Source organism: Carassius carassius, chromosome 12 (genome assembly GCF_963082965.1).
Source record: "Carassius carassius chromosome 12, fCarCar2.1, whole genome shotgun sequence".
NCBI lineage: Eukaryota > Metazoa > Chordata > Actinopteri > Cypriniformes > Cyprinidae > Carassius > Carassius carassius.
The window spans coordinates 22,527,500-22,552,951 of record NC_081766.1 but is presented as its reverse complement, the minus strand read 5'-3'; the positions used below and the strand labels follow the sequence as shown (position 1 = coordinate 22,552,951).

The window sequence follows — 25,452 nt, the reverse complement described above, 5'->3', positions numbered from 1 at the left end:
AATTTAACCTTGCTGTAAAGTGTTACTAAATATCCATGACCGACTGTGAAGTCACAACTTTTAGTTTACAGAAAACCTAGAAGTCTGTGGTTTTGAATTGGCTGAATATTATTTTATTTTCACACAATGTTCTATGATAGAAAGCCAAAGAACATGTTGTTCCCTGCTGGATAACAACAGCTAAAGCTGTCACAGATCTCAGATCTTAAAGGAGTGCTTTATAAAGCATTGGGTTGATTGACGAAGTCATCTTACATCTAACAAATAACACACTGAGTTAAGTCTAGAAACACACACACACACACACACACACACACACACACACACAATATTTTGTACAAAAACCAATTATTGAACTTTATTACATCAAGTTTTTTTTTCTTTTTCTGCAGCAGTTTTATTCCAGTTTTCTTATTAACAAATAGAAAACAGACTTTGTATACAACAAGATCGAACCTCTACAGCACTAATCATTCACAAGGTAAAAATGAACTTGCCAACATATTCTGAATGTATGGCCAGCTCTCCCTTTAACATGCCGGTTGTAATTCAGCAGGCATGAAATGAAATCCTGTAAGAAGTGTTTTTAATTTGCAACCCTATCCCACCAGAGAAGACTGCCAAATACCTGGGGTGCATAGATACTACAGTAGATATAACTTTTATACCATGAATAGATTCACACACAGCAGTCTCTTGTGTGATTTTCTCTATGTTGGAATACCAAGAAAAGTCCAGGATTACGTTTTGAGAGAATTATGGACAATAGAGCAGAACTTGCTTATATACTGTATCTATAATAATATTTATATTTATTCATAATTATAAATTTATGTATAAAAAAGAAGAGTTGGAATAAACAGAGATGACTCTCCCTTTGGGGGAGTGGTTTATACTGTACAGGCGCCAATGGCGGCGATTGGTCTCATTACAATATCAGGTCTTCAAATGTCACAGAAGGGGCACTTTTTGTTAGGATTGCATTTAGTTGCCGGTAACGTCCCTCGTGGTGAATGTGCTCCAATCAGAAGGTTGTAATTTATTCCTCACAAATCGCATTTAACCCTTACTGAGTTCTGTACAGTGCCGATTTTATTAGTTAGTTGATTTGCTTTCCCCTACAAAAAGCTTTTCTTACCACTAACCCAAATACACATGTCTCACAGTTGGAGATTTTTCTTTTTTCAAGACAAAGACAGAACAGTAAAGGCTTCTCCAAAAGTGAACCCATTCATTTTAGCCCAATAAGACCAATTATACATAACAAAGAAAATAAAAAAATTAACAGTAAAATCATGTTACAAAGTCAAACCATCAGCAGCTTAGAGAACAGTCGTTCTCTGGTATTAGTATCAGGAACATGTTAAAATACATGTCCTTGTGCTAAAATAACCTATTATGAAGAAAATAAAAATAAAACAGTACCAAAAAAAGAAAAGGCAGACCCATGGAAAAGGCCATTAAGACAAAAGATGTTAAAAGATGATAAAAAAAACAACAACACACGAATATTCTAAATAAGAATGATAACAATATTGTCATACAGAATTTTGTAAAATAATAACAAATGATAATCATGATAAAAAAAAATACAAATAAAAAAAGAGCCAAAAAAACAACAATAATTAGTGCTACCAGTAGCCTTTGACTGTAGTGTGGGTTGGCGTACAGTAAGGAGAAACTACAATATAGCTTTTTTTTTTTTTTTTTTTTTTTAGATGGTGCTTCTTGAAAGAGAGTTGTCTATATTACTTAAAGCAATCTCTTGGTGCCAGTTGATAATGGACTTCTGTGATTGGTTAACCAGCCACTGGATAGCCTGCCCTTCCCACCGCCCAGATCTCTGTACAGGATGGGGATGGTGGCTGTGAAGGAACACTTGGTGCATTCCTGAAGAGTTGTACCAGAGGGCTGTGGTCAAGGAGTGGTTACGTTGCATAGTGATCAAAGCTCCCCAGGTACTCCAAAGCTGCTCTGTAGCACAGCTGGTACTGGTCCTGCAGGGGAAACAATCAGCTTGTGTCACCGGGAGAAACAATCGCTTCCTTAACTAATAACAGGGAATTGGTGACAGAGCTCATGCTCCGTATCAACTGCTGCTAAAGCTGCTGTCAGTGATATCATATATAAAATGTCTCTGATGACACCACTGAAATAGGTGAAAGGTGTCCTTAGAAAAAAATAACACTTTGTTTTCTCTGGGCCCCAGCGGCTCTACAAACAACATTTGGAGTCTGTTGGATAACTACTAGCTACTTATCAGTAATTCTAAAGGCCCGTTCATACCGAGAACTATAAAGATAATGCTCTTAGCGTCCACACCAGCGATTTATATTGTCTGTTTATTCTAAGCGGCAGGCTTTAAATTCTCAAGCTCATTACAGCAGGAGTGATTCTTATTGGTTGTCAATGTTTTTATCGTTCATCAGGGAAAAAAAACATTCTGACATATCGTTTCTCTGTGCCTTTATCGTTATAGTTGTGTTGTGGACTCTGCTATCTTTAATACTGAGAATGATTTTTAGAACTATATCTTTATCGTTATCTTTATAGTTATCGTCCTTGGTGTGAACGGGCCTTAAGTCTTCTAAGTCTAAATCAGCAGCTTTAACTGTATATTGGACAAGTTTTGGGCAGTAGGACAGTACTGTACCTCTGTTTGCACCATTGCAGGCCTTTGTGTGCGCAGGGTCTTAACCGTCTGGAACAGATCCACCACACCCTCATATCTCATCCTCTCCAGGACAATACTTAAAGTGATAAAAACACCCGTTCTTCCCACTCCAGCACTGAAAAACAACAGCATCTGTTACCTTAACACCTGTTACACAAGGATCTACACTAGAGTGTAATGCACTAAATCTGGGTGCTTAGGGTTTGTCAGGCCGTGATTAAAAATGAAATTAAATAATGAAATGAATCTAGTTTAAAAAAACGAAATGTCCAAACTTTACTAAAAATTTTAAATGAAACTCTACAATTTAAAAATGTGTCAATTCAATACATCTAAAAAATAACAATATAAATGATTATTAAAAACTGTATTTGTTACTTATTGAGAAGTTAAAACATTACAAAACATAACATTTTTAAATACAACATTTGCAGAAGAAAAAAAAGGTTGTTTATTAAACATTTTTAGAATAATAAAGAGTACATAATTAAATAAAAAAATAATTAAAAATGATTAAATTAAGCGACATTATAAAATAAAAAATTAAATGTGCAAAAAAAGAGAATTGCTTATTATTCAAATATAAAAAATAATTTATTATTACAATAATAAAAAAAATGTAATTACTTTGTGTAACAATATGTTGTGAACTCTACATAAACTAAATGTATCCATCACTTTTTATGTGTAAAATTTTTATTTGTTAAGTAGCTGTGTAATAAGCAGGATGATTTCATCATTATTACAAAATAACCCATTAGGGTGATCATCTGCTGATCATCTGACTGTATGAACACACCTGCAGTGCACAGTGATTGGTCCATCCTGCCCAAACTGCTCCTTGGTTTTATGAACTTGGCCAATGAAATCGATGAACCCCTCGCCAGTTTTTGGCACTCCCTGCTCCGGCCAATCAGTGAACTGGAACTGCCTAATGGTTCTAGACTGACCGTCCTGAAGGGAGTAAAGAATGAATGGTTTATCAGGACTTCTGGTTTCACTCTCACATGCGCACACAACGCTACAAACCTCCGCAGCAAGGAGCCTCTGTGTGTGTGTGTATACGATTTAGCTACAAGCTTGTTCATAACCTTGGTACTATTTACAGCCGCCAGAAAGCTAGAGTCCAAAGCGAGCCGCAGGATGTGAGAGCGCCGTATATGTGTGAAATATCTTTCACCAGCAACAGATTGCTCACACACCCCAGCGGTGCCCTCAAGTACCATACTGAGGAACATTCGGATAAAACAAACCAAACAAACACAAATAACACTCCTCTGGCAGATTCCTACAGGTGATAGATGCACATACCCTGGCATCTGTGACTTTAAACTCTCGCAGGATGTACTGGGGCATGTTGTATTCAGCCATGGGATCCACCACAAAGTACTGATAGCGGGCAGAGCGCTCAGCTGGCCAGTACTGATGACACTTCTCCTGCAGGATGTGGAAATATAAGAGTAAATCTCTGAATAAAACACCAGGATGCGAGTTGAAGGGAGGGAGGTGCTCTTACCCGTCCCATCTCTCTGAGTTTGGTCAGCATCACTACAATAGTGGAATTGTGCTCCCATAACATCCTCCAGAAGTCCTCAGTGGTCTCTGCTAGAGGGCCCTGAGTGGCAATGTAGGCCTTCTGCTGTCTGTGGACACACAAAATTGTACATCTTTGATGCAAAACAGGCAGATCTACTCAGAATCAGGGCCGGATTTAAACATGGGCATTCTAGACACGTGCCTAAGATCACCCATCCAGGGGGGCCCAAACACAATAAAGACATATAATATTTTTGTTATATGACGGGCTATCTACAACAGTAAAACAACCAGTAATGGAAAGACCAACTATTTCCATGTCTTCAACCTTTTATATACAGTAGGCTAGGGACATCACACTTTCCTTCTCCCGTTCTCTCTCACAGAAGCACACACAGTGCAGACACACACACACACACACACACGCGCGCGGAGATGAGAACAGAAACTTCTTGTCAGTGTGCCCCGAAAATTTCACAATAAAATGGTTTTGCAGCTGAAAAGCTACATGACATTTCTGAGTAGTGAGTTTCTTGAAGCAGTTTAACTTAAAGAATCATATCCTGGATTAGCAGAATTCTGCTGAGAGACACATAGATGCAGGTATTGACACGCACTTATTCTCTCTCCCTCTCTCTCTCTCTCTCTCTCTAATAAGTGCATTAGGCTGCATTAATAACTGAGTTAGCCTGCATAACATTGGCTCAAGCCTCCATTAGCTCTAAAATGACGTTTTGGAATTTGCAACGGACAATTTGTCATGAGGTGCGAAAATAATTAGTTCAACACACACGAGATTTCAGGATGGAAACATGTCAGATGTCTTGAGGCAAATCATCTGAACAATGTGTTGATGTGTGGTTGTGACTCCAGGCCATTAAAATTATTAGAGAAATAATGCACTCCTGAAGTGGTTATGTGGCCACGATGTCATGCCTATATGGAACGGTCTTTCTCAAACAAATTAAGAACTACATTTGATTTTTATTGACTGAACACAAGTGTTTATTGTGATAGAAAACACTGTAACGGTTTCCACTGATTAAGACATATTTTTTATTTGCTTGGGTCATGTGGTAATATTTGGCCTATTATGTTAATAGGAAATTAGGGCCCAAAAACTTGTTTTGCCTATGTCACGAAAAGAGGTAAATCTGGCCCTGCTCAGAATGATCACATGACAATGACAGTGGCTATACAGCTGTGCCTTAACTATATCTGAAATGGGAATGGATGGTCAACTAGTCATCCAATAATGAATTGTTTGGTAGTCAATTTTATTTGTTATTATTATTATAAATTATTGTAGAGTCCCAATTAGTGTTTTTTTATTATCCTCTATTTATATACTTTAATAATATTATTTAATATTTACAATTTAGTTTCAGTTTGAACTATTCTGTAATAATAAAGTTATTATAATAAAATTGAATTTTTATATTTCTATTTACTTTTTTAAAGTTTATTTATTTATTTACTTTTTGCTTGAAAGGTTTTAATAATTTTAGTACATAAACTAATTTTATTTCAATTAATTGCCAAGTCAGTTATATTAAGGTCATGTTTTTTTTTTTTTTTGAATATTCTTATTTTTTTTGTTTGATCTTTTTGCTTGTTGAATATCTGCCAGTTACCCTATTAATGGCTGCAACTGACATTTATATATTACTAAGAAACTGTAAGCATTTTTATAAGATATTTTTGGAAAATCACATATAATATATCCTACTACCTCACAAATCTCAATTAAATTAGTGTTGTAAAAACGTCACTGTGAAAAAAAAGAAGGTCTCTGTGACAGCTCTAAACTCAAAACAGTAAAAAAGGGGAGCTACCCGCCCTTTTTAGCCAATCAGAAATACTCTCTGCCTATCAATCATCTCCCACATTCAGGTTTGTCTTTGGAGGGCGGGGTTTTGTATACAGGGCATTTTTTTGAAGGAATGGTGGAGGTCTAATTTAGAGGCTGGGAAACAAACAATTATGTTTAAAAGTCTTTTGTGAATCCATATTCTATAATCTGCTGCTCTCCTATATATATATATATATATATATATATATATATATATATATATATATATATATATATATATATATATTAGGGGTGTAACGGTTCACAAAATTCACGGTTCGGTTCGATACAATACACTGGTGTCACGGTTCGGTTCGATACGTTTTAGATACAGCAAAAAGAAAAAATTAGCAGATAAATTTCCTTGATTTTTATAAACATGTTTTATTTATTAAAACTAACAAAGTATGTTTTTTTTTTACATTGAACAATGATGGAGCTATTCTTTACCCATCTTCTATGGTGTTTTCTTAGCAGCATACTGTATAAAACAAAAACAGCTCATAAAAAAAAATGACTTTTTAAAACTTTTTATATGGAACTCTATAACTCTTTATATTGAGTGTGTTTTTACTCAATTGGTTCTCTATAGGGCTTATGTTTTTTGGAACAAAGCAGGAATTACGGTCTGTCTGAAATGAGCTCGTGAAGGAATATTATAACGGGGCTCAATTACATTAAGCATGTTCTTAAAACCTACGTTTTCCACTACAGCACAGTTACTCATTGCGCGGCTCGTCAAGCTATAACTGGCGGCTCACATAGTAGCTTACAGTATCACACTGCCACTTGCCTTCAGAGCATGTGAGGCGGGAGCGGGCGGATCTTGGACAGAGCGCAGAGCGGCAATTTCAAAAGGACGGTGGACGGAGCGTCGCATTTCCCGCTCCAATTTCGCTCTGCTCACACCACGAGTCTGAAGCATGCTCATTCAAGCCTGACCCTGAATCCATTAGTCTTGCACAGTCATCAACAGTAGACTATTTTCAAGCAAAACTCGGCTCAATAATGGAGTTCAAAAAGTAAAATGAGAATTCATACAAGTGTAGCCTATCAATATAAGTCGCTCCAGAGTAGACTATAAGGCGCATCAGTCAAAAAATGCGCCATGAAGAAGAAAAAACATATAGGCCTAGCCTCGCACTGGACTATAAGTCGCATTTATTTAGAAATGTATAAAAAAAAAAAAAAAAAATCTTATGGACGGGACAGTTCTCCGTTACGGACGTGAGCGCTCTGACAGCGGCACTAAGACTGCTTTAAAACTTTCACTGAGACCTCAAACAGAAAGCACAAAGCCTGTCTTTAAATTTGATTTCGTTTTGTATTAATTGTATCTTAATTTTAATCAAGGTTTCATCAACCAATTGTCTGGATTTAATAAGAAGTAAATAGAAAATAGATAACCACGATACGAAGGAGCCGGTGTGAACCTGGAGTTTGTCTCATGAATGAACCGAAACTCAGCGTATAGCCTACTTGCCTCACAGACCCGACAAATAGACTATATATAAAGCTTGAAATGTCTACTTTTAAACAAAACAATTCAAAACAAAAGAAAACAGACTGCTCTCCCTCCCGTATGAAATGTGCATTTCTCTCAGGCGCGTTCACTACTGCGAAGATCACGAGTCAGCATCTTTCTAGACGACAGACATAAAAAAAATTAAATGTCTTCTGCTATATTTTACATATTCATAATCATTAATTTTGCCGGTTCGTTGTGACAGCTTTTAGGTGCCCTTAAATGTTACATGAATGCATCAGCACTGAAAACATAGAGATTTTTTTTTCTTTTGGGGGCATTTTGTTTGACATGCATGCCAGCTTTCGCTCATCCCACTATTAAAGTAAATCTGATCTTAAACGAAAATGTATTGGCCGTGTTATTTCTTTTTTGTGGGATGTCCAATTTATATGTAGAAATGCACATTTGCAAAGGTGACTTAGTATGTTGTCATAAAAGTGGCTCGCCTTTTGATTTTGCTCTGCCAATGTGACTCTTGTGAAAAAATAGTGAAATGGCTTATGCTTTTAACAGACCAGAAATAGAAGATCCTCCAATAACCAACAGGTCTGGTGTTTGGGTGCACTTTGGATTCCCTGTTAAACGCATTGGCCATTTTGCAACGCTCCTTCAGCCTGTATTGCTGAGTGAGCGAGCTCCTGACTGAGTAGCCTAACATAAACATATAAGTTGGTGTTTTTTTCTTCTTCGGGGGTGTCAGGGGCGTTGCCTGTTACGTCGTTTGGGTTATTGGGCTACCTTGTTGAACGCATATCATTATATTTCACAATTTTTTTTATTTTCCAAATATAATTAATTAGTCCAACGAACCGTTCGGTCCATAATGCGTACCACGTACCGAACCGAAAGCCTCGTACCGAACGGTTCAATACGAATACGCGTATCGTTACACCCCTAATATATATATATATATATATATATATATATATATATATATATATATATATATATATATGCACATACACATGCACACTGTACATAGAGTTTGGGTGTTATATTAATATGTCCACTGGGTGGCAGCAGTGTACTTTGCTACAGCAGTTTGGGCAGTCGATGTGCACATGGCAAACACATCACTGTCTCATACAAACAGTACCACGGGTAAACAGCTAATGAAGGTGCTGCAGGCAAGGCAATAACAAGGAACTGGGAGATTAAAGTCTGCTCAGGGCCTTGTTCCGACAAATGAAGAGATGGCAGAAAAGAAGACAGGAGAGATGTGGAGAGATGAGCCAGAAAGAAGAGCAAAGAAGAGCGAGAGACCCCCTCCCTCCCTCGAGCACTCATTCCAGAACACACACACACAAAAACTTCACTACGAAGAACACAAAGCAGACGTCAGGGACACACTGTCTTTGACAAAGCCAAATTACCTCTATATTAATCATGCAATTCTTCCTTTGGATGTTATTTTCCCCCAATCAAACAAAATTCAACACAAACACTAAAACGGTTATAAAAGCAGATGCAGAAACAGCTCTAATGTGGTATCTGCTCGGCTGGCATAGCTCTTTGTAAACTAGTAAGAAGGTCAAGCATGTTTCTGTGCTTATCGCATTAACACGCTGTTTAAAAGAGGCTTAAATGCTGCTTTTTGACGAGACAACAAGTCTCAGAGTAAACAGACCCAGAGGCTCGAATAAAGAGGGAGATGTGACCAAAGAATCGCTTTTGAAGCTCATTTGGTTTTAGAAATAAGACTGGTGTCAATTACGCATTGGCACAGGCTGAGCTCCTCCAGAGTAGCTCTCATTAAGTTTTAATTCAAACAAGAGGGACTGATGTATCAAGCCCCTAGACATTTCCTTCACAGACTCTTTGAAATTTTGTGCCCACGCTTCGTTTTACGGCAAACATGACTGGTCTTTTCTCTCTTGCTTTTCCTTCTCTGATTTTCTCAAGTGCTCGCCCCATTGAGAGTGCCCCCTTTTGTAATTCAATAAACAGCTGTCAGAAAGTGTAAGGCAGAAAAAATGTGAAGGCTGATAATGTGTAGACAGACTATACTGTGTTGCTATGGACCATCTCATTTACCACGGATGAGATTGAGTCTTGACGCCTGATGCGAACAGAACAGGAGGAACACAAAGAAGTCAACAAATCTGCTGATCAAAACCACTGGATTTATTTAGAGATAAATCTAGAGGAATACATTAACACTCACCAAGCATCTTATTTAAGCAAAAATTGGTTTAATTGGTAATAATTGGTAAGTAAATAACACATGCTAGTTGGCTGGTAACTATTCGGAACATCAGCATGTGTTAGATAGTTGAAATAGAATTGTAACAATGATCTGATGCTTGCACAAACTTGTATCTTATGATATTTAACAATCAGTTCTCAATGTGGCGTAACTTTACAAACTCCTGCAGCAAGACTATGGGATGTTTATGCAGCAAAAACCCTGGACATCTTTCATCTGTTTTTCAGAGACAGTAGAAAGCTTTCATAGATGTCCTAAGTTATTGTATTCTCTCTCTATCTCTCTCTTTCTCTCTATCTCTCTCTGCCACAGTTTGGATCACATGACTGTTTTGGAGCCATGGTTCAATTTGGGGTTGTAGAATTCTGCACAATGCCAACAGTCCCAAAGCGAAATTCAGGCCCTGATTATATTGCACAAAATCAAGCACCAGTGGACTTTAACTAAGGTATGTCTTCGGGATTTGTAACCCCTTCTGTGTATGTGCTTTTTTGTAACAACACGCTAAAAACATCAGCTAAATCCTAAGAATTCACAACATTTCTTGACGGTAATGCTATCATTATAACGTTATGTATATGAAAGTCCTAGTCATAGTTATTAATGTTCTGCATTTCATTTGAGCTGCATGCTTTGATCGCCAATACAATGAACCACTTAGATATTAGGTTTTTAATCAATGGGATTTAACTCATTTATATCATATAGGATACACTTCATTATTTGTACTATATGACATTAATATTATGACTTATATCTGACCTGAATGCACAAGTGTAAGTGAATGTGTCTATGCTGCTCTGAATGTTCATCTCCTGTTGTGGATGCGTTCTTCACACAATGTGCAGAAATACTGCTACAAAAAAAACTCTAAAAACTTTTTATTAAAAAGTGTTCTCAATGTTCTCATCATGCATTTCTCAATGTTATGCATATGACAAGCCCAGTCATAGTTACTAATATTCTGCATTGTTGTCTGTGCTGTTCCTGCTGAAGAGATAATCATCGTACTGTAGTAGGCCTACAATGAAGTGCTTTACTGCACTGTAACTCAATCAAATGCATCTTATATGAGATAAATATCAATATATTTCATATATATACATATATGACAATACATTTCATGATTAGTAAGAAACGACTGAATGGTGAATGTTCTCAAATTAACTTGCATTGTCAGGTGTGAAAATTATTCACTTTTGGGCCCTGTATTGATTTTTTTTTTTGTGCCTGGAAACACATAAGCCTGAAACATACTCTATGAGAATCGATGCTTCTAGCTACGCCAGCTCTGATTCATGGTTCGTTGAAATGTGTCGGTTTTTTCTTACTAGATCCACAACTGTCAGGATCTTGAATGGATCTTACAAATGTGTTTATAGCAGCTACTTGAATTAAAAACACATTTCATCTAAACCTTGAGAATTACAGCAAACATGCTCGTCAATTTTTTAATGTTTCGTTTTTTTAATGGTTTGCCATGAGCAGCTACCTGTATCCATCGATGCAGCTGGCATTGATGTAGTCAGACCCCTCCACTCCTCGGATTGGCTGCAGGCACACCCGTGTGGACTCAAAAGGCATGATATTGACCAGCCGGTTCTTGAACTTGTTGCAGGGCAGGTTGGCACTGATGAATCGTGAGGTATGGGCTTTGGAGTTGGCGAGTCTCTGTGGAAACAGTGTTGGGTTCAGAGAGCTTGAGCGTAAAGAAGCTTTCAAAAACATTATAGCGGAATACGGCCGGAAACAGAATGTTTTTTAAAATGTGGGGGAGCTGTGTCCAACAGAGCATAATGGCACTAAAGTGTGTCTCTTGTGATTGTAAATTGAAGGTGATCTCTGCAGCAGTACAGAGGGGTGCAGGCGTAACAGTCTGACTGGGAAAGCGAGGGCGTGACTGGCAGCGGGGAAGAGAAAACACAGATGGACATCAGCAGAGAGCGTGTAGAGACCATTGGCTGTACTACAAGCTCTGTCTGTACTGGGTTCCCCAATGGGGTCTTTGCGCCAGATGCTGTTTCGACTTCTAGAGTTAAGCATCCTAGTTATAGCAGCATTATATCACTTATATCCCAACACCACTATTAACAGATGGAATAGTAAGCATTTTCAATGAAACATTTATAGAGTCATTAGGTTTGTTTACATGCACTAGTTTTTGTCAATCTGAACATATACAATCTGATTCCAGGATTCTGAATGTTCGGTTAGTGAGTAACCTAAACTTTGCATTCTGATTTACTAGTTCATCTGCATTATATTATAGTTATTCTTTTCTTTATATACATTATATACTCCTTTTCTTTTCAAAACAGTTTGAAGACGTCTGGGCATTGAGGCTATGAGTTGCTGGAGTTTTGCTGTTGGAATTTGGTCCCATTCTTGCCTTATATAGATTTCCAGCTGCTGAAGAGTTCGTGGTCGTCTTTGACGTATTTTTCGTTTAATGATGCGCCAAATGTTCTCTATAGGTGAAAGATCTGGACTGCAGGCAGGCCAGGTTAGCACCCGGACTCTTCTACGACGAAGCCATGCTGTTATAGCTGCAGTATGTGGTTTTGCATTGTCCTGCTGAAATAAACAAGGCCTTCCCTGAAAGAGACGTTGTTTGGAGGGAAGCATATGTTGCTCTAAAACCTTTATATACCTTTCAGCATTCACAGAGCCTTCCAAAACATGCAAGCTGCCCATACCGTATGCACTTATGCACCCCCATACCATCAGAGATGCTGGCTTTTGAACTGAACGCTGATAACATGCTGGAAGGTCTCCCTCCTCTTTAGCCCGGAGGACACGGCGTCCGTGATTTCCAACAAGAATGTCAAATTTGGACTCGTCTGACCATAAAACACTATTCCACTTTGAAATAGTACATTTTAAATGAGCCTTGGCCCACGGGACACGACGGCCACATATGGCTTCCTTTTTGCATGATAGAGCTTTGTGTTTGTGTTTAGGCGGATTGTGTTTACCGACAGTGGTTTCTGAAAGTGTTCCTGGGCCCATCTAATAATGTCATTGACACAATCATGCCGATGAGTGATGCAGTGTCGTCTGAGAGCCCGAAGACCACGGGCATCCAATAAAGGTCTCCGGCCTTGTCCCTTACGCACAGAGATTTCTCCAGTTTCTCTGAATCTTTTGATGATGTTATGCAGTGTAGATGATGAGATTTGCAAAGCCTTTGCAATTTGACGTTGAGGAACATTGTTTTTAAAGTTTTCCACAATTTTTTTACGCAGTCTTTCACAGATTGAAGAGCCTCTGCCCATCTTTACTTCACACAAGACAAAGCTTTTATAGCTAATCATGTTACAGACCTGATATCAATTAACTTAATTAATCACTAGATGTTCTCCCAGCTGAATCTTTTCAAAACTGCTTGCTTTTTTAGCCATTTGTTGCCCCGTGCCAACTTTTTTGAGACCTGTAGCAGGCATTAAATTTTAACCCTCTGGAGTCTAAGGGTATTTTTGGGGCCTGGAGAAGTTTTGTCATGCCCTGACATTTGTGCTTTTTTCAGTTTCTTATAAATATCTAAATGGGTAAAGTCTAATCTCACTGTAATCAGCACAAACTGGGCTATAATAATATAAGAAATGCATGTATGTACATGATTGTGTTTTTGAGAAAAAAAATATTATGCGTGGTTAGTGAAAAACTAAAAATGTTAAAACACTTGAATAAGGCAAAAAACACATAAAGAACAATGGTTCCCGGGATTTTTGAGAACTGGAGCTTGTAGCCTAGAATTTTTCTTTCTAAATGATGTGAAAATCATCTTGTTTACTCACTCACAGAGAACAATATATTGATTTAAATTTTCTAAGACACTTTTTGTTGGTAAAAGTCATATGCGAGTAGGCGTCAACTACCATGAATATCATTGTGATATACACCTGAGAAGACAAAGGCCTGCATAATGAGCTGCATAATGAGCCTTTCAGTCAGCTGTGCCACTGAGAGGAAGGAGTTACAAGAAAGAATGCAAGAACAAAATAAATCTATATAATTTTATGTTTGTAGTTTATTTAGAATATATTTAATTATCCCACAACATAATTTAATATCCACTTGGGGGTGCAGTTAAACAGTTTATTAGAAACAATCAAAGCTGACTTTCAAACAAATTGTTTGGCATCCTTACTCCAGTCACACAATCCTTCAGAATCCTTTTAACAATCTTATTTTCTACAAAAAAAAAACATTTATTGTTATTATTATTATCATTATTATTAATGTTGAAAAGAGCTGAGAATATTTTTCTGGGTTTTTAGGGGGAATAAATTGAAAGAAAAGCATGTTTTTACATTTGTGACAGTTATCTATTTGTTACATTTATATTATTTACATCAAGCTTTTGAATGGTATAGTATTGTATATTGTTATTGAAACTTCATAATGTTTCACTTGATTACTATACATTTAGTCAGGAATTATAGTTTGGAAAAAGTATTTGGAAAAAGTCTAACTAGTAAAATGTTTACACGTTATGTGAAAACTAGTACAAGTATATAAATAAATAAAAAGAGACTTACTCATGTTTATGATCTCTGCTGAATAAAGTGCTGCATTCTTTTTTTCTGAGGAAATCCATTTCTCAAATCCTCAACCACATGACATCTTTTTGGGGTGAATTATGTCTTATTCCTCTCATCGCGAAGCAAACAGTAAAATAAACACTTGAAGAACAGGCTCGCTGCGTTTTCTTCTGTTATGGGCGTATTCAAGCCGCGCGCTTCAGTTTGAATCTGAATAGCGCGTTCAGCGCGGGGGCGTGGTCACATTAGATATAATGAAGGGAGACTTGAAAAACAGACATCGCGTTGTTTTCATATGGATTACTTTATCACAGAATATCTGTTTTCGGTGGCACTTGTTTAGTTTAAAAATAGACATGTCAAGCTTTCTATAGATATCTCCCCCATGTATTTTCGTTGAGTATTCACGGAGTTACAGTTCATTTTAATGACTTGTTTGTAAAAGAAGATCAGCGCAGACAAAGGCTGCAGACAGCACACCTTGTTTGTTATCTTTATTTTATAAGTGCACAAAGTTTTGTTGTTATTATGTCTGTATCCAAAAAAAAGTAGACCCTTTACAGATTCGATTGATGTATTGCTCTTATCTGTACGATTAAAACTGAAAGTGTAATTTAAGGTCTTTTCGGGGTTATCAGGAGAAAATGACTCAAAACGCGTATCCGCGTTAATCGACTCGAAAGGGTTAAATTAGCTAATTAAGTGGATAAAAGTGTAAAATTTCTCAGTTTAAACATTTGCTACGTTATCTATGTTCTATTGTGAATAAAATATTGGCTCATGTGATTTGAAATTCCTTTAGTTTTCATTTTATTAAAATTTAAAAAAACGTCCCAACTTTTCCGGAATTCGGGTTGTATTTAAACTATAATAGTAATCAAGAATTGCTAAAATAACACTAATTATAACTATTCTAAACAAAATTTTAGCATGTGTTCAGAAACGGAAAAGGCCACAGCGAGAATGTTACCAAAGCTACTGCTGCTGAAGCTAGCTGACATTTTTGCCTTGATGCATCCAAGAGAACTAAGTAGGAAATTAAGTTAAATCCCAATCAGAATGAAAAGAATGAAAGATCAGTCAGATTGATTGAGGTGTTTACAGGTTTTTCTGTCTGACTGAGCCGTCAATCTGACTACAAAAAGATTATCTCGCTATTTTTGTTAGACTTTGCTGACTGATATGGCTTACACTGACACCTAGTGGCATAGAATGATCAGGGTTATTATTTGTTATTATAGTTTATTTATGTACAGTCGTGGCCAAAAGTTTTGAGAATTACATAAATATTAGTTTTCAAAAAGTTTGCTGCTAAACTGCTTTTAGATCTTTGTTTCAGTTGTTTCTGTGATGTACTGAAATATAATTAAAAGCACTTTATACGTTTCAAAGGCTTTTATCGACAATTACATGACATTTATGCAAAGAGTCAGTATTTGCAGTGTTGGCCCTTCTTTTTCAGGACCTCTGCAATTCGACTGGGAATGCTCTCAATCAACTTCTGGGCCAAATCCTATGGAGGTAAATCAGTAGCTAAACTTGAGAGGTTGAAGATCTGAATGTGAGAACTTGTCATATTAATATTTGTATTTGTAAGTTAAAATTTACACTCACAGCTCTGATGTGAAGAGTTGAATCTTTCAATTTGCACACACAGACAATGATCAAAACACCCGTGTTTTGAATTGGAAGTTGTAGATTAATAGTTACAAATGTGTAGAATTACATTCACACAAAGAAAATGACATATACACATGTTTACGACATATTTACTTTTGCACTTTACTTCAGTTTCGCTGCACAACGTCAAGTCGGCACTTTCAACCTCTCAGATCTGGAAGTACAAGTTCAAATCCTAGCGCTCTGACTTTTGCTACTCTTTTTGCGGTATTCTGTTGCAAAACTCACTTGTGCACTTGTATATGCAGATGTGAGAGAGCAGACCTGGGGGCGGGGCTTTGGTGCGAATGAGAACATTTTATTGGTCGATGCCCGACCAATGAACAACGGCAATTGTTTTCACTGAATATCCTTAGCTTTGACAGGATTTTAAGACATTGCATTCATTTTGCCATTCAGGTATTATCTAGTTGACAAATAATGCAACATATTTTATATGTATATCCCACTGCATATTGCAGAGTAAACTCGCTGTACCAGAGCATGCTTTGATCTCACCGCCACGCGGTCACGTGGTTCATGGAGCTATCAATAGTACAAAACTAAACGTGTTGTCAATAAGCTTGAAATGTATTAATTGGGACAGACAGCAGTTTTATTATATTTGCAGCGATTTCTAGTAATTTGTAACACAAAAAGTGCATTGATTATGCATGGATAACTGCGTTGACTAATGACTATGCGTTATAATAGCAATTTATACTGGAAAATGGAACAGCATTATGTTCTCATACTCCTCCTTGGCAGTTAAATGTGACTAAACAATTAAGTGTAACATTTTCTAATATGGTTATTATTTAAACTACAATAACTGTAGTATGTAGGTTTAAATTCCAGTGCAAAGAGGCACACTTTAAATTAGAGGCATTTGGTGGCCAGAAAGATAATATTCATATGCAATTCCATTGCTTAAACACTAGATGGCCTTGTTGATGTTTAATAAATACATGTATTTAGCTCTACTAGTTGCTCAAAACAGTATTTCTGGTCATAAGTGCTTATTTTTTAGGTTTTGCTGTTTAATGTACATTTAGACACTCGATTTTATAAAAAAATAATAATAATAATAATGTTGCATTTAAAAAGGTTCATTACTGACAAGCAAATTAGGAATTTAACCCAATGAAGATGTTAAAATTAATTTTACAAAACATAAAAATAATAAAAACAGCATTATATTGCAACTCTGGTAGAGTGATATGCAGTGGGATATACATATAAAATATGTTGCATTATTTGTCTACCAGATAATACCTGAATGGCAAAATAAATGCAGTGTCTTAAAATCCTGTCAAAGCTAAGGATATTCAGTGAAAACAATTGGCGTTGTTCATTGGTCGGCCATCGACCAATAAAATGTTCTCATTAGCACCAAAGCCCCGCCCCCAGCTCTGCTCTCTCACATCTTCATATACAAGTGCACAAGTGAGTTTTGCAACAGAATACCGCAAAAAGAGTAGCAAAAGTCAGAGCGCTAGGATTTGAACTTGTACTTCCAGATCTGAGAGGTTGTAAGTGCCGACTTGACGTTGTGCAGCGAAACTGAAGTAAAGTGCAAAAGTAAATATGTCGTAAACGTGTGTATATGTCATTTTCTTTGTGTGAATGTCATTCTACACATTTGTGACTATTAATCTACAACTTCCAATTCAAAACACGGGTGTTTTGATCATTGTCTGTGTGTGCAAATTGAAAGATTCAACTCTTCACATCAGAGCCATGAGTGTAAATTTTAACTTACAAATACAAATATTAATATGACAAGTTCTCACATTCAGATCTTCAACCTCTCGAGTTTTGCTACTGATTTACCTTTATAAAATCCTGACTGATAGCAACCCATTCTTTCATAATCACTTCTTGGAGTTTGTCAGAATTAGTGGGTTTTTGTTTGTCCACCCGCCTTTTGAGGATTGACCACAAGTTCTCAATGGGATTAAGATCTGGGGAGTTTCCAGGCCATGGACCCAAAATTTCAACATTCTGGTCCCCGAGCCACTTAGTTATCACTTTTGCCTTATGGCACGGTGCTCCATCGTGCTGGAAAATGCATTATTCTTCACCAAACTGTTGTTGGATTGTTGGAAGAAGTTGCTGTTGGAGGGTGTTTTGGTACCATTCTTTATTCATGGCTGTGTTTTGGGCAGAATTGTGAGTGAGCCCACTCCCTTGGATAAGAAGCAACCCCACACATGAATGGTGTCAGGATGCTTCACTGTTGGCATGACACAGGACTGATGGTAGCGCTCACCTTTTCTTCTCTGGACAAGCCTTTTTCCAGATGCCCCAAACAATCGGAAAGGGGCTTCATCGGAGAATATGATTTTGCCCCAGTCCTCAGCAGTCCATTCACTATACTTTCTGCAGAAGATCAATCTGTCCCTGATGTTTTTTTTGGAGACAAGTGGCTTCTTTGCTGCCCTTCTTGACACCAGGCCATCTTCCAAAAGTCTTCGCCTCACTGTGCGTGCAGATGTGCTCACACCTGCCTGCTGCCATTCCTGAGCAAGCTCTGCACTGGTGGCACTCCGATCCCGCAGCTGAATCCTCTTTAGGAGACGATCCTGGCGCTTGCTGGACTTTCTTGGACGCCCTGAAGCCTTCTTTACAAGAATTGAACCTCTTTCCTTGAAGTTCTTGATGATCCTATAAATTGTTGATTTAGGTGCAATCTTAGTAGCCACAATATCCTTGCCTGTGAAGCCATTTTTATGCAACGCAATGATGGCTGCATGCGTTTCTTTGCAGGTCACCATGGTTAACAATGTGAAGAACAATGATTTCAAGCATCACCCTCCTTTTAACATGTCAAGTCTGCCATTCTAACCCAATCAGCCTGACATAATGATCTCCAGCCTTGTGCTCGTCAACATTCTCACCTGAGTTAACAAGACGATTACTGAAATGATCTCAGCAGGTCCTTTAATGACAGCAATGAAATGCAGTGGAAAGGTTTTTTTGGGATTAAGTTAATTTTCATGGCAAAGAAGGACTATGCAATTCATCTGATCACTCTTCATAACATTCTGGAGTATATGCAAATTGCTATTATAAAAACTTAAGCAGCAACTTTTCCAATTTCCAATATTTATGTAATTCTCAAAACTTTTGGCCACGACTGTAGTTTACCCTAATACACATATAACAACACATGGGAGTTATAAAAAAAACATGACTAATATTCAGCTGATCATGTGATTTCAACATAGAGACTTCAATGAGATGTAAAATAAAACTGCTTTTATTAGGTTACTGATAGTCTTCATGAAAAGTACTATTCGTGTTTTAGGGTTACATCTTTTTTAAATAAGTAAAGTATAACCGAATGCACCGTTAATATGTATGTTAATGAGCAAAAGATGTGTAGTCACCTTATACTCCAGCTCCATGGCTGTGACGGTCTCTCCAGGTGGTGGCTGGGTGAGCTTCTGGATGTGGGTGTAGAGGTTTCGGGCAGGGACCTCAGTGTTTCCACAGGTGGCGGCCTCCAGCAGGGCCTCGTGGATGAAGATGTACTGATCCTCCGTCTGCACCATGTAGTTCCTCTGGGCTCTCATGCATGTGACGTGGCCATAAATGTCTACCGTCTTTTCGTGTTTCATCCGCTCCAGCATGGCGTCAATATCTATGAAGCAGCCTGTGCGGCCCACTCCAGCACTGAGATAGAAAAACTGGTTACACTACAAACATATACTGAATACATATAATCATATACTGAAAAATCAATCAAATTAATCGTATATATAAATATTTCCATAATAGTGTGTAGTTGTAATATAATGCCATTATTCAGTTTAATATTAATTTTAGATACATTTCAATTCAATAATTATTTAAATAAATATCATATAATTATTTATTAATGATTAACTTTTTTATATAATTAGTCAAACGTTTTAACTTGACAGCCTTAACTAAACCACAAAAGGTGGTAAATTACATATGAAACCTAACCATAAAGCAAACCTACAACTGTTCACTTTACAAGAGAGTTTTAGAAGATCCGAACAAAGTGAAAAGGTCAGCAGTAAATGAAAGACTGGGGACCAGCACTAACCTGCAGTGCACTACCATGGGTCCAGCATCGGGAGGGTTGCAGGCTTTGACCCTGCGTAGGAAGGCTAGGATGGGGGTGGGGTATTCAGGCACTCCGTGGTCCGGCCAGGCCATGAACTGGAACTGCCTGACCTCGCGTTTCTCACTAGAGCCATTCTGTTTGATCACAGTGTGAGAAAGGAGCTTAAACTGGCTAAAAATGTGGAAACTTACTATATGAGTGGAAAAGGCAAGCAACGTTTTACCTTGTAAAGGGCAAAGGTGCGCACACTGTAAGTTGCCAGCTCAACAGCATCAAGCATGGTCACTTGGATCATTCCGTAAGTCTCTGTACCACGAACAGGCCAATACTGGTCACACTTGATCTGTTTAAGAGGACAAAAACTGAACAGTTAAACAGTGCAGGAGTTAATGCTGTCAGCCCCCTTGAAACTAGAGACACTCAAAATTGAAATAAATATTTATTGTGTTAGCACAAGGATAAAATATATTTTAAAATGTACCAAAATATGAAAGAGTATTTTTTTTTTAGCAGTAGTACTTTTTGACTGTATTTTTGATCAAATACATGTAGCCCGACTTTCTTCAAAAAAACAACAACAAAAAAAACCAATTAATTAATAAAATTAATAAAATCTCTATTTACACTCACACTTAATTGCAAGACTCTTGTAAAAAAATAATAATGTCATCAATTGTAATAATGTTAATATAACTTAAAAATATAAAAAAATTAATAATGTTTACATTAATTACTTTAAATATACTGTGAATATACAATTTATCAGCCAAATGTACTGCTTTCTAAAGCAAGTGTCCCTATTACTAGGGCTTATATTTAAACAGCTGTATACAAGCATACACTATGAATCCCATTTGAATGTTTATTCAGCTAGTTTTATTATAGTTTTGTAATGTGTAATTTCATTATAGTAAAAGTGAGTTATAGCAGAGGTGTGTGCCACCTGTACCCAGTAATTCACAAAGGACAAAGCTCATTTCTGAATTGAAGACAACTCCTATGAACAACAAAGTAGAGTGCATCCAAATATTATTTTAAATTAGACAAAAGCGGTAGAAATTTCCCTAAATGGTTTGTTTTGTATAGAGTTCAATTATCTACTCCATTCAAAGACCAACTACAAATGATGAGTTAATTTCTTCTTCAAGGTCCTGTCAGCAGTGAAACCAAGCCAGTTGTTCTGTCTCTGCTGGAGGTTTTCATCACAGGGCTTGGGGACGCCCTTTACCTATAGAGTAATGCTTTATAGATGCACAGCCTTGCCAAAACCCACTCATTTACCACACTAGCTCTGCCAGCACGTCTCCTTCTCTATAAGCCTTTAGCTCCCATCTGACCTTCCATCCATCAACAAAAACCCGAGTTCACGCATTCTCCAGGGGAAAGAATTACAGGTTATCTACTGTCAGACATGACATTTGAGCTGAACAGAAGACTATTCGATGGACTCGTTTTCATACCAACCCTGGGTGCCACTGGCCTGTTGCTGTACTCAGCACAACAGTGCACTGAAAGCCTAAATAGTGACTGGACTCATAGAAATGCAGGTCCCTTTAGTGTCAAGCACAGATGAATGTTTTATAGCACAAAGAGAGTTGTGAACCATTGTACTGTGTCATCCAACAAAAAGGATGGCAATGGTACATTGTCTTTTATTTTATTACTACATTTTGTGAGGTTGGATAGGAACCCATATTACTATTCTGGAGAGAACCTCGGGGCATAGAAAATGTGCTCTTTGTACATAAAGTTTTATGTACTCTGTACTTACACTATCATTTTTGTATATGGCAAGGACTAAATTTGATTACAAGTGACAGAAATCTTTTATAAAATTATCCCTTTACTAAATAAGAAGAATCTTTTTACATTACATCTACTGTTTTAAATAAATGCTTTTCTCCTGAACTTTGTCCATCAATGAATCCTGAGTAATGGCTGCTGAAAATTCAGCTTTGCCATCGCAGGAATGAATAACATTTTAAAGTATATTAAAACACAAAACAGTTATTTTAACTTGTAATAATATTTCACAATATTACTCTTTTTTTTTTACATTAATTTTAATTTTTGTATGTGTATTCTAGTTAGTTAACATTATAAATCATATATGAATTTACTTTTCAAATAGTTTAGTAAATATTATAATTCAAATATGAAATACAACCCATTCAATAATATATTTCCTTATAAAATGTAGTGGCATTAAATACTATAAATAAAAATAAACATCAGATAAAAATAAAATAAAATCCTTATAAATAGGTGAGGGAACTACTGATTGAAAGTTCTATCACATTATTATTAATTTTGAACTTAGCTGATGTTTAATACTGGGTCTTGACTTTTCTATGCCCCTGCTACTCACCCTGGTCTTCTCTTCCAGTCTTGTCATCATGACGATGGTACTGGCTCTCTGCTCCCAAACCATCCTCCAGAAGTCGCTCAGAGTCTCAGGCAGAGGGCCCTGTGTGGCAATATAGGCATTCTGCTTACGGTAGCCGTCAATGTAGTTGGCATTGATGTAATCGCTGCCTGGAACACCTATAGAGAAAGACAACAATTCACTGGTGGCCCACTTATGCCAGTAATGTTAAAGGTCAACACATTTGTTTGACTTTTACCGTCCACGGGGGTGAGAACAACTCTCGAGTGGTCGTAAGCAATAACGTTGGCATAGCGGTTCTTTGGCTTGTTGACCTCTAAGTTGGAGTTCTCCCATGTGAACTGCTGGCCTGGATCAATGGACTGCAAGGGAAAGATGAACGGACAAAGAGAAGGAGGGCAGAGAGAGAGAAATCTGTTCAGTCTTTTGAGGCACCTTGAAGCTTGATACCACATAGTGCCGCAGGGGTAAATTTGAACAACAAGAGAGGCTTTATTTCTATAGCAACCCTATAGTTTTGAATGCTGACACGCAACAACCACTTCTGACTTTGCCACCAGGGGTTGTTTGAACTGATGGACTGCAAAGCCCAAGAGTGGCAATTTGGATCCCTTTGTGGGTATGTTGCAGTTCTGTTCCCTTACTAGTGATCATCTGCCCAAGTAATAACAGCAAGTTTATTGCTGTATTATCTCAGGCAACCAACAGATGGCTTAGTGCTCAGTGACACCATAATTCAAACATGATCACTGTAAGGGGCTCCAATAATAGTACCACTGACTCAGTACATCCGTACCATTAGGGGCATATGGCTTGATGCTAAAGATTACGTTGAGAGGAGGGAGCATTCAGATGCTCAGCCTGGACTAATGTCTCACTGGTGTCCATGTGGACTTCATGCCTGTGCTTGATTTTGTGGCCGAAGAGGGAAGAGCAATTTCTGAGGAATAGCAGACCCAACAGGGAGAGTGTGGATTTATGCAGGGTTTTCCTCCTGATGTGTTCATCTGTCCTCTCTCTTTAGAGCATCCTGTCTGTCTCCATAAATCCAAACTCTCCCTGTTGGGTCTGCTATTCCCCAGCCATTGAATTTATCAGTGAATGGGTAACAGACGTTCCATGCAAGGCCTTTTTATTAGAGGTCAGTTGTCTGCAACGTACAAATGTTTGAGGAGTCATGCTCATGTTACAGCCATTCTAATATATCATTGTTAATGTTACAAACATTTAATAATAGTAATCAAACTGTATCTACAGATGGATATTTATGTTGATAACAACAAATTGATAAATAAATAACCTTTACCATGTAAATGGTGGCTATCTTTTTATTTTTATGGAACAACAATTCATTGCTGTCACTGCACTTATCAGACTACTACTACTAATACGAGAAAAAAAAATCTAGTTGTATCTAGATACCTGATGGTGGGAAACTAAAAATAAAATAAAATACATATATAAATGACCCTTATCAAGTAATTTGTGTATGAAAAGGTAAGAACAGAATTGGTATTAATAATAATAAAGTTGATGTCCCTTTGACATCAATGAAGCATAACGCTAGAAACACCAAGAAGTCATGTGTTGATATCCATTCTGAGCACACAAACCGATAAATATATGCCTGTACCTGTAAGTCACTGTGGATGAAAGAATGAGTCAAATTAATAAAATGTACATTTTCAGCAAGGAACGAAAGATGCATTCTGCATCTGAATGGAGCTGGATACTGGTTTCTTCATTCTGACTTCAGAGCATTAAACAAGATGCTAGAGGTTGGGCGGCACTCTCTTGGCTCAAATGACACTGGGTCGTATCTGAGCATTGATCGACAGCAATATGCAGCAGCCTGCTCGCCAGTCAATAATGTCACAGGGTCTCTTGTTATTTAGCATTGATCTGCTTGCTCTGGACAAGGCTCTGGTTGACTCAGTGTCCATCAGCCTCCACACCTTTCACCTGATATGGGATAACATCAGCCTCCTTGGATCTTTTCAAACATATGTGCTTGTTTTTGAAAAACAAATGCCTTCTTAAGAGCCTCTGTAAACCACCAAAAATCACTCTCTTCAAAACATAACTGGTTTTTAAATTTCCACATATAAAGTAATACTCAAAAGTAAAGAACAACTCAGCGCAATATTAATTAATTGGCATACTGAATAATGTGACTTGCTACAGTAAGTTGTTCTCTGCCAATTTACCGGCAAGCACATTAGAGGAACATTTACTTTGCCATAAGCTTTCACATATAAGTACAGGTTAATGTGTGAGTAAGACTGGCAGTGCTCTGCAAACAAAGGAAACAAATATGAGCTGTCACTACCGGAGATGACAAGCTTGAGAGATGCGGATAAACATAGTGCTGGGAGGTGAGCACCGGCTCCTATAAAAAGCTTCTGCTGTAGTTGGTCTAAAAACATAAGCTTGTTACTGGTGAGAATCAGTGTCTGATGGGAGTGTAAGCTATTTGTTATTGCCACCAGTCAAGCTGAGTAGTGATCTACACAGCGCTTTAAAAGTCAAGGAGGTATGGTATGGTCACAGTTTCGCAAAAACTAGTAAGACGAGAGACAATGAAAATGAGCAAAGGATGCATCGAGCAGAACATGGAACCAATAAATGTGCTTTTGTCCCATTGCTTTGCTCCTGCTGGCTGGACTAGGCTACTCCCATTGGTCCAAGCGGAACCATCTGTCCCCTTGGAAGGGGGCCTTCCTTGACAGGAGGACATGACATCATGACCTGCCAAAAGCAGGTTGTAAGCACCGCCCGGCTATCGAGGGCTTGTGAGGTGAAAAACAAAACACAATCGAGGGAGGAGAGATTTGTCACATATGGCTGCTTAAAGAGCTCAACCTGTCCCTCAAAGTGTCACTAAATGTCTTTCCAGTCACACTTTATTTTAAGGTCCAATTCTTGCAATTAACAAACCATTAACTATGAATTTTGCTTCAAACTCCTA

General features: G+C 37.5%; 1 protein-coding gene across 10 annotated transcripts in view; it reads right to left on the bottom strand.

The window, feature by feature from the left end:
• Positions 1 to 1,074: 1,074 nt before the first annotated feature.
• LOC132155112 (receptor-type tyrosine-protein phosphatase F-like) overlaps positions 1,075 to 25,452 on the bottom strand; it is a 279,321-nt gene continuing 254,943 nt past the window's right edge. For all 10 annotated transcript variants that reach the window (XM_059563911.1, XM_059563914.1, XM_059563917.1 and 7 more), the window contains 11 exons: positions 22,723 to 22,846; positions 22,467 to 22,642; positions 20,322 to 20,441; positions 20,078 to 20,232; positions 19,392 to 19,677; positions 11,289 to 11,467; positions 4,191 to 4,317; positions 3,986 to 4,111; positions 3,474 to 3,628; positions 2,654 to 2,789; positions 1,075 to 1,997 (listed from right to left, as the gene is read on the bottom strand). In XM_059563911.1, coding sequence (XP_059419894.1) covers positions 1,929 to 1,997; positions 2,654 to 2,789; positions 3,474 to 3,628; positions 3,986 to 4,111; positions 4,191 to 4,317; positions 11,289 to 11,467; positions 19,392 to 19,677; positions 20,078 to 20,232; positions 20,322 to 20,441; positions 22,467 to 22,642; positions 22,723 to 22,846 — 1,653 coding nt within the window. In that variant the 3' untranslated portion in view covers positions 1,075 to 1,928. The remainder of the gene's footprint in view (positions 1,998 to 2,653; positions 2,790 to 3,473; positions 3,629 to 3,985; positions 4,112 to 4,190; positions 4,318 to 11,288; positions 11,468 to 19,391; positions 19,678 to 20,077; positions 20,233 to 20,321; positions 20,442 to 22,466; positions 22,643 to 22,722; positions 22,847 to 25,452) is intronic.